The sequence below is a fragment of the Elephas maximus genome, chromosome 7 (assembly GCF_024166365.1).
Source record: "Elephas maximus indicus isolate mEleMax1 chromosome 7, mEleMax1 primary haplotype, whole genome shotgun sequence".
Lineage (NCBI taxonomy): Eukaryota > Metazoa > Chordata > Mammalia > Proboscidea > Elephantidae > Elephas > Elephas maximus.
Window position 1 is genome coordinate 114,418,371 of NC_064825.1, and position 10,362 is coordinate 114,428,732.

At 36.1% G+C, this 10,362-nt stretch overlaps 2 protein-coding genes across 2 annotated transcripts; both read right to left on the minus strand.

Annotated features, from left to right (window-relative positions):
* Nucleotides 1–796: 796 nt before the first annotated feature.
* Nucleotides 797–1,744, minus strand: LOC126080442 (olfactory receptor 8K3-like). The gene has a single exon (XM_049891660.1). The coding sequence runs from the start codon at nucleotides 1,742–1,744 to the stop codon at nucleotides 797–799; it is 948 nt and encodes a 315-aa protein (XP_049747617.1).
* A 6,472-nt stretch (nucleotides 1,745–8,216) lies between these two features.
* Nucleotides 8,217–9,170, minus strand: LOC126080443 (olfactory receptor 8K3-like). The gene has a single exon (XM_049891662.1). It carries the CDS (start codon nucleotides 9,168–9,170, stop codon nucleotides 8,217–8,219), a length of 954 nt encoding a protein of 317 aa, XP_049747619.1.
* Between the last annotated feature and the right edge of the window lie 1,192 nt (nucleotides 9,171–10,362).

Consider the following 10,362-nt stretch of genomic DNA (forward strand, 5'->3'; position numbering starts at 1 on the left):
TACCTTTATGGGGTTTACAAGTAGGAAGCCCATACAAGTTACAACAGCAACACTATTAATCATAGTACTTAGGTGCAATGTGGTGTAAATGTAACTTCATGCATAGTGTGTTCAGAATATGGTGGTTAAACTCTACCCAGAGATGGAGAATTTACTATGTATGAGGTTTAAAAGGTTATCCTTAATGTCCACATGGCATCTAAGCCAGTTTCTGCCAATTTCCTCTAGTTTGGTCAGCATCTAAAAAAGAGGGGAATGTAAAGTTATAGGGAATATCAAGCAAAGAAAGCAGAATTCTAATGTAAAGCTAAGGGGGTGCCAAGCAAGCTGCTCGAGGCTGACCTTTCAGTAAGCAGTCAAGCACTTTAATCACTGTGCCACCAGGGCCCCAACACATTCTTATCTACCATAAAATTTACTTAACTATTGTATTTGTGATCCATCTCTTCACTTCAAGGAAGGGAAAAGTTTTTACACTTTTGTGCATCAGTGCATTTAGAAGAGTGACTGACACACAGGATATTTACAAATATATGTGGAATATATTTGTGCTAGCTGGGGAAACTCTGGTGGTGTAGTGGTTAAGTGCTATGGCTGCTAACCAAAGGGTTGGCAGTTCGAAGCCACCAGGCACTCCTTGGAAACTCTATGGGGTGGTTCTACTCTGTCCTATAGGGTCGTTATGAGTCAGAATCGACTAGACAGCACCAGGTTTGGTTTTTTGGCTTATACTCTATGGATGCACACAGACAAGTTTTGAAACCCATCATGTATTTCGTAGGAACCATAGGACGCATCAAACTATAGAAAAGATGTTGCATATTTTTTTCCATGCCCTGTGTAGGGCAGATTTTACATCTTTGTTCCTCAAGCTATAAATCAAGGGATTCAACATGGGAATCACCAGGGTGTAAAATATGGAAGCCACTTTATCAGCCGGAAAGGAATGACTGGACTTGGGCTGCATGTATATAAAGATTAAAGTCCCATAGAACACTATCAAGATTGTCAGGTGGGATCCACAAGTGGAGAAGGCCTTGTGCCTGCCCACAGCTGAGTTCATCTTGAGAATGGCTACAAAAATGAGCATGTAAGAAACAAGAATTATTAAAAGGGATGTAATCAAATTAATAGATGCTAAGATGAGAATGACCAATTGAATTTCATGTGTGCTTGAGCACAGCAAATATAATAAGGGGTTAACGTCACAGTAGAAATGACTGATCACATTGTGTCCACAGAAGGATAAGTTGAAAATCTTTACGGTGACAAGAAGAGAAACAAACATGCAATAAATATAGAGGATTGCCACCAGCACCTGACACAACCTTTGTGACATGATGACTGTGTAGAGAAGAGGGTTACAGATGGCCACATAGCGGTCGTAGGACATTGCTGACAGGATAAATAGTTCACCATTTATGAACAAGGCAAAGAAAGCTAGCTGTGTAGCACAAAAATAATAGGAGATTGTATTTTCATCCACAAAAAAATTGACTAGCATTTTAGGTCCCACAGTTGTTGAATAGCCAAGATCAGTGATAGCCAGGTGTCTGAGAAAAAAGTACATGGGTGTTTGCAGAGTAGAGTCTATCTTGGTGAGGATGATGATGCCCAAATTGCCCACCACTGAGATCATGTAGATGATGAGGAACAGCCAGAACAATGGCGCCTGCAGCTCTGGGCGGTCTGTGATTCCCGTCAGAATGAATTCATTCAGCACTGTTAGATTATGTTTGTCCATCTTGGTCTATCAGAAAACCTATTCCGGACAGAGACAACAGCATAGTCAGTAGTTTTTATGTAGTATCATCTGGTAGATTTTTAGTACACAAATGCAATATGCTAAATGAATAAGATAAATCCAAATTTTCCAGTATACTTACTTGACATTAAACTTACCTCCCACTAATAAAGTATAGGCACATGAAGATAGAGAGAGAGAGGTAAAGAGGGAAAGAAAGAGGAAGCTAGCTTGTTATCAGTTGGGTAAAATTTGCTCCCCAAAGAACATTTGTCAATGCCTGGGACATTTTGGATGTCACAACTAGAAGAAGGGTTCTACTCGTATCTAATGGAAGCCTGGGATGTTAGTAAACATTCTACTATATACAGGGTAACTCCCACACAATGACAAAATTTCTTGTCCAGAATGTCGATGTGTCAGAAGTTGAGAAACCCTGTGGTAAACTGAGATAGAGACAGACACAGATAAAGACACAGGTGTAAGTGTACGTGAATATGTAGATGTAGACATAATCATACATACACATGCATATATACATATACACAATACATATACATCTACGTGTACATAGATGGGATTCCTGGTGGAGCAGTGGTTAAGTGCTTGGCCGATAATCAAAAAATGGGGTTTTTGCATCTATGAGCCTCTCCTTTTAAAACATATGGAGCAGTTCTATTCTGTCCTCTAGCGTCTCTATGAATCGGAATCAACTTGATGGCAACTTTTTTTTTTTTTTCCATCCTTATAGATATATGAAGCAAAAATAAAAAAGTTAAAATTTTTAATTGGTAAGCATATGGATGATTACTAAACATTCTTTTTTCATTTATATAATGACAATTACATAATAACATTTACAAAATTATTATACAAATATTAATTTCATTATAAAAGTTTCAAAGTGCAAATTCACCAAATGTGTGGAAACATTTAATATGCCTTACTTGAAAACATGGTCCTATACTCAATTACACTTAAGAGGGACATAAGAAGGGCCTAGAGCCAGCTTGTAACTACTGATTTGAAAGGACACCAGCTTGGGAGAGTGAATACTATAGCTTCATAATTCTGCTACAGAATTTTTAATACCGCATATACTTCCTTTACTTTCATATTATTTAGACATAAAGATGGTGTTCAAAGATGCTTAGGAGCATTTAGCCTGTGAAACAAAGTGTGAATATTTGAAAAAATAATAATAATGTGAAAAAAAAGGGAGAGAGATCCTAGTCTCAGGCATTATTGAAAAGTAGAATGCTCACAGAACGGACTCAGAAATCTTATTATTTTGCAATGACTTTGCCATTGAATAAAGGTGGGACCCTGCAAGTGTCACTGAAACATTCTGGGTATCGGCAAAATATGGAAATGGTCTATCTTTTTACCTGCAATGAAGCCTCTGTCTTGACTCTCCCAAGTGTTTCTTAACAGGGCAGAGTGCGAAGAATTTATGGATTTTTTTTTTTTTCACCCTTGGAGACTCTCCCTGAGGAAATGCCAAGGATTGTTCCTGAAGCATTTGAAAGCTTAACAAAATACCTGAGGGTGGTTGGTTAATTGCCCAGGATATTTTGTATTCACCGGTGAACAAATATTTATTCATGTAGTCCGTATGCAGGTCTATGTTCATCTATTTCATGTAGTCTTGCGTTTTACTCTTTGTTAACTTTCCATTTTTACCACACGGGGATCCGGATTAAAATATTGTATCTGTAAAACAGAACTGTCAATATTCCCATTTCTACAGTGGTCTTTTCAAATGGATGACAAGTGATGAAATGCTTAAACATTTTCTTATTGCGTTATTTAAAAGACTTAAATGAGATAAAAGTAATGCATTGTGCATGTGTGAAGTATTACTTCCTAGGTTACTGTTATTTTTGTTATTGTTGCTGCTATTGCTATTTTCAAGGTATTTTTTTTTTTTCTTTTTGACCTCAGGAACAGAAATGTTTCCCTTGCTTCTCATTTCAAAGTCAATTGGCATCATGTGTTCCTGTATTTGCTTGTTTGTTTTATTTTCCATCATATTTCAATATTTTATGTTTTTTTCATTCTGTCCAAACCTCATTCCAAAACTTTTTTCTCACCTTGATACATGTTCTGCTGTGGTTCATATAATGCTCTGCCATATCAACACACCCTCGGAAAGTGTGCTCTTCTGTGTGTAATGTTCACTATGAATATATATTTACTGTGCTATAAATATTTCCGCTCCATTTTGTTATTGCAAATATTTCTAATGTATCCATTTGTCACTTTTTTTTTTTTTTGCTTATTTCTCCTATATAACGGTATGTATGTGGCATAGTGGTTAAGAGTCTGACTGTTAACCAAAAGATCGGCAGTTCAAATCCACCAGGTGCTCCTTGGAAACGCTGTGGTGCCGTTCTACTCTGCCCTATAGGGTCATTATGAGTCAGGATCGACTCGACAGCACTGGACTTTGTTAGGTTATATGTATATATATATATGGCACTGGGTATATATATGTATATCTCACTGCTAACTGAAAAGCTGGCTGTTTGAACCACTAGCCTTTCCGGGGGGAAAACACCTGGACACCTGCACCCCTAAAGATTACAGCCAAGGCAATCCTATGGGACAGTTCTACTCTGTCCTATAGGTCACTATGATTTTCAATGGACTGGATGACACTTAACAAAACAAAAATTCTTGAAGGGTACATATTTTGTTGCCTCCAACAGGACATCATCTGGCTTTCTTGCTTCATGCATGTTATCAGGAAAGACGAGTTTCTGCATGAGGACATGATATTTGGTGAAGTAGTGGGCCAACAAGAATGAAAAAATCTCTCTGTGAGATGAATTGACGCAGTGGCTGCACCAATGCAATTGAACTTGCTGATGATTGTGAGGATAGGACAGGGCCAAGCAGTGTTTTCTTCTGTTTTTCATAAGGTTGCCATGAGTTGAGGTCACTCAATGGCAGGTAACAACAACCACCTTTGGCGAATGACGGCTTTCACTTCCCATGATTCTATTGAGGTCCATCCACACTGCTGTGTTCATCAATACTTTGTTCTTTTTTACTGCCGAGTATTATTTCATGTATGGATTTAGTACAGTTTAAGTATCTTTTTTTTTTTTTTAAGTATCTAGTCACCCATAGGAGGACATTATGGGCTGTTACTAGTTTTTAGCTATTATAAATAATGTTTCTTTGAACATTCGTGTAAGGGTTTTTATAGGAACATAATTTTTCACATCTGTGGGATAAATGTCCAAGTGTGAGTTGTTTTAATTTTGACGAAGTCTAATGTATCAATTTGTATTTGTCATCCGTATATTTGTATGTACTAGTAATTCAGTAGTTTTTATTACTGAGTGGTATTAACTTGTTGGAAAATACCACAATTTATTCATCCATTCCCAAGTAGATGAACATTTGGGTTGATTCTGGTTTTTAAGTATTACAAATAACGTTGTTATGGACATTTGTTACATGTATTTATAAGGATAGATGCTGACATTTCACTTGGGTAGATATGAGTAAATTGGTTAAATTTTAGGGTAAAACTATGTTCAGCTTTTTAAGACCCTGATGCTTAAATTATTTTTTTAAGTATTTTCATCATTTTAATTTTCCACTAACAGTTTATGAACATTCCATTTCCCCCACATACTTACCGAACACCTAATATTCTAATAGATGTATAGAATTATGTCATTAATGTTTTAAATTGAAATTCTTTTTATGAAAATGAACATTCTTAATGCTCTTATTTGCCAGGAGAATAGCCCTATGAATAAGTGAGTGTTTGTTTTTGCGATCATTTTTGTTGGCTTTTTTTTTTTTATTATTGTGCTTTGGGGCCTATCACTGTATATATTTTGGAGACCTGCTGGAAAAGTGATAAAGAGCTGTGCGGCTAGCCAAACAAACGTTTGGCAGTTCAAACCCGCCAGCCGCTCCTTAGAAACCCTGTGGGGCAGTTCTACTTTTTCCTATAGGGTCACTATGAGTCAGAATCTAATTGACACCAATGCACCAGGGGGAGGGGGGTACATATTATGGACACAGGCCATTTATGAGATATATTTTATGAAAATATTATATTCCAGAATATAACTTGTTTTTATACAAGCATTTTGTGAAAAGCAGAAGTTTTAATATTTCAAGTGGTCAAACCTTTTATGGATTTTGCTTTTGGTGTTATATCTATGAAATCTCCAAATGTATCTATAGAATCAATGAAGGCCTACTTAAAATCCAAAAGGCTTTTTTTTTTAAACATACTTACAAGCTGAGAGTCAATTCACCAATAAATGCTAAGTTTTTTTTAGTTCTATGACTGTATTGTAGGCTGTATTAGATTTTTTACGTAAAAAAACATGTCCTCTATCAATAAATTAAGGTTTCCTCCATCTTTTCCAGTCTGGATGCTTTCTATTTATCTGTTGATTTAATTTTTTATAGCCTTCTTGTGTTGCCTAGAACAGCCACTAAAATGTGGAATAGATTTGGTGCAAGTAGGTTAACTTGTTTTGTGTCTGGTCTTACTGAGAATGTATTTAAACATTCACACCATATGTGATGATAACTATAGGTTGTTCATGGGCACCCTCTTTAAGTTTGAGAAAGTTCCATTTTAATACTAATTTTGTCGAAGTTTTATCACAATTATTGGTACTTTTAAAGTGCTTCTCTACATCTATTTATACCACATTGTTTGCCATTTTTAGTTGAATTATGGTGAATGTCATTAATCGATTTTTTAATGTAAAACTAACCATGCATTTCTGGGGCACACTTAATTTGGTGTACTATTACCTTTACACATCGCCAAAGTCAATTTCTTAATTTTTTCTTTAGATTTTTCACCTATGTGCTTTGTTGTTTTCTTTTAATGACTTTGTCTGCCTTTGATATCAGGGTGAAGCTATCCTCATACAGGAAATGCAAAATACCCCTCTCTTCAGTGTGGCAGAGGAGTTTGTGTACATTTGGCTCATTCTTTTTCCCTAAATGCTTAACAGAATTTCCCAATCTAGCCATGTGAAATGATTGGGAATGGGGCGTGTTTGAAATTTCCATTTTGATACCCTCTTTCTAAATGATATTTTTCTCAGGTGTTTTCTAGTCTCTACGTACATGGAAATATATCATAACCCACCTCATAGGGTCCTAATCTAAAACCCAGTTTAGATTTTTTTTTTAAAAGGCCACCTTAGCATATCTAAAATTTATTTTTTTCTCATTACAAGTTTTTGGAATATTAAAAGAATAAGAATAAGAAAATATACATGGGAAGTTAGGAGGGAATATGGAGGAACTATGTCCAGAAATCATGGCAAATATATAAAATGCTATATATTACACCTCACTCACTAGAAACACAGCATGGCCCAACCATGGGTTACCTCCTTATGCTTCTTCCAAGCAGAGTAATTGAAATGAGGAATTCAAACAGTAGATGCTGATCAAAATAAAGTGAACACACATATTCATCAAGTTTAAGAAAATTCAGCCCAACAAAAACAAGACAAAAATATAACTCATCATACAATAGACCTCTTATGCAAGGGTACATAAGTAATTAGAAAATGACTTCTAAACCAGAGTAATTATTGTTTTCTAGAGAGATAAGGATACCAAGCTATGAGACAAAAGCATGGAATTAGGAAGTACTTTCAATCCGGGACAGAAAAAATGAAAACACCTGGGAACTTCTGTGGCTGACGTCAATAGATTTATCTTAACAGGTATATGCATTGATACAGGCAAAATGGGCTAACTTAGACAAAATCAGATATCGAGCTGAGCCTGTTGGATATGTTCATTTTGTTACTGTTTATATTAATATTACAATATAGTAATAATAAAAATAATAACAAAATATACAGACTCTAAGGGCTCAAATATAAAGTAATGGCACTGACGATGCAAGAGAGGGATTTCAACATTTAGAAAGTGGACATTTGATCAAATTCAGATGACTGAGTACTTCAAATCAACCCACCACACTAAGCCCTCTTTTAATCAGAATTACCCACCCAGGGCAGAGTGTGAGCAATAAAACAGAAAGTGTGTGTGAGTTTGAACGCGTGCGCACACACACACACACACACACACAGACACTTTCTACATTTTTTTCCTACTAAATAAGGAAAACACCAGGTACTTGGAAATCATTGTGTATCTGCTAGAGTTTCAGTATCCCCCTAAAAATATTCAATTTCCTTTTTTTTTTTTTAATCTAGCACCCCCAGCACATTCTAATATACTATCAACTTTCTTAAATATTATGCTTATAATGCATCAGTCCTGCTCAAGGAAGGCAAGGCTTTGTACTGTTTCATTTATTAATCTACTTACAGCCTTAGTAGAGTGACTGGTGGAAGGCAATATAGAAATACATGTTATCTGTGCTTGTGGGCTTGCTATCCCCTCTGGAGGCAGAAAGAAAAAAGTGTGAAGCCCAAAATGTAATTTATATGCATCCATGTTACAATGAACGTTGAGAAAATATATTGCATAATTGTCCTAAAGCCCTATGTAAGGCATATTTTACATCTCTATTCCTCAAACTGTAGATCAAGGGATTCAACATGGGGATTACCAGGGTGTAAAATATGGAGGCCACTTTATCAGTGTCAAAGGAATGACTGGACTTGGGCTGCAGATACATAAAGATTAGTGTCCCATAGAACACTACCACCACACTCAGGTGGGATCCACAGGTGGAGAAGGCCTTGTGCCTGCCCTCAGCTGAGCTCAGTTTGATAATGGATACAATTATGAGTGTGTAAGAAACAAGAACTATTAGAAGGGATGAAGTCAGATCCAAAACAGATAAGATGAGAATGACCAATTTAATTTCATGTGTGTCTGAGCAGAGCAAAGATAACAAGGGGAGAATGTCACAGTAGAAATGCCTGATGACATTGTGGCCACAGAAGGTTAAATTAAAAATCTTTATGGTGACCAGGAGAGAAACAAATGTGCTATAGAGATAGGAGATTGTCACCAGTACCCAACACATCCTTCGTGACATGATGACTGTGTAGCACAGAGGGTTACATATGGCCACATAGCGGTCGTAGGACATTGCTGACAGAATAAAAAATTCACTAGCTATGAACATAATAAAGAAAGCTAGCTGTGTAGCACAAAAATAGTAGAAGATTGTATTTTCATCCACAACAAAATTTGCCAACATTTTGGGTCCCACGGCTGTTGAATAGCCAAGATCAGTGATAGCCAGGTGTCTGAGAAAAAAGTACATCGGAGTTTGTAGCTTGGAGTCTATCTTGGTGAGGATGATGATGCCCAAGTTGCCCACCATTGAGATCATGTAGATGATGAGGAACAGCCCGAACAATGGCGCCTGCAGCTCAGGACGGTCTGTGATTCCCATCAGAATGAACTCATTCAGCACTGATAGATTGTGTTTGCCCATCTAGGTCTATCAGGAAACCTGTTCCGGGTAGAGACATCGGCATCATCAATAGCTTTTATGTAATATCATCTGGTAGATTTTTAGTATACAAAATCAGTATGAATAGTATAAATCCAAATATTCCATTTTAGGATATTTGAACATGTACATACCCAACTCCCAACAATTTGACACATGCATATACACATACACATATTAGATAGATTGATGGATACATTGATAGATAGAAGAAACAAAAGTGAATATGTTAAGCCTTTAGGTGTTAGGTACATGGATATTTATTGCACTCTTCTTAAAATTTTTGTTTTTTTCACATACCTAAAAAAAAAGTGGATACATTTTGAACCCTCTCCTTCAAAATATCATGAAAACTCATATTTATAGATGGTCCAGGGTAGAGACATCAATATACTAGACAGGTTGTGGATAGACATATAATTGGTCACATTGGAAATTATTTGTCTTTATACATGAAAACATCCCTAGAGATATATGTATATAGATGCAACCTCTGCTATACCTCCATTTGTAATGTATAAAATGATTTACTTTGAGCAAATAAGATAAGTTATATGCATGTTTTTATCCCCATCTGGAAAATCGTATCCCACCTCTTTTTTGCAGGGTTGTTACGAGGAATAAATGAGAGTCAAAGAGTTCAAAGTGTCTATAATACTTGAAAATAACCCTAAAATACTATGTGCCTAGTACTATTTGTCTACCTGTCTATTTGTCTGTCTTTCTGTTTGTTTGTATATCTATCATCTATCTGTCATCATCTGTTGTTTTTTGATGTTGACAGAAATTACTTGAAATTATATATCTTTTGTTGTTAATTGTTTTGATCTTTAAGATATTTATAGGTATATTCTGGACTGTGACTTAAGTTCTTTGTCACCATTTTCACGATGAATAGGTTCATTAAGATGTTATCCTTGTAACTGACCCCAGCCCCGTAGTCCATAACACCCATTCTATGACTAAAGTTTCTAACAGTGCCATTCTTTACATTACTTCCTTTATTGGTCTAATTAAAATACTTCCTCCTCTAAATGGGCATTCGTATTGTAATTCACACATTCTAAGGTTTTGTAACAAATCAGGTATATTTTTATTTTCTTATGGAGGAACCTGAACTACATGAGGACCTCTGGACAAATAGTGAAAACTTGATGCCATAAACTCCCCCTTG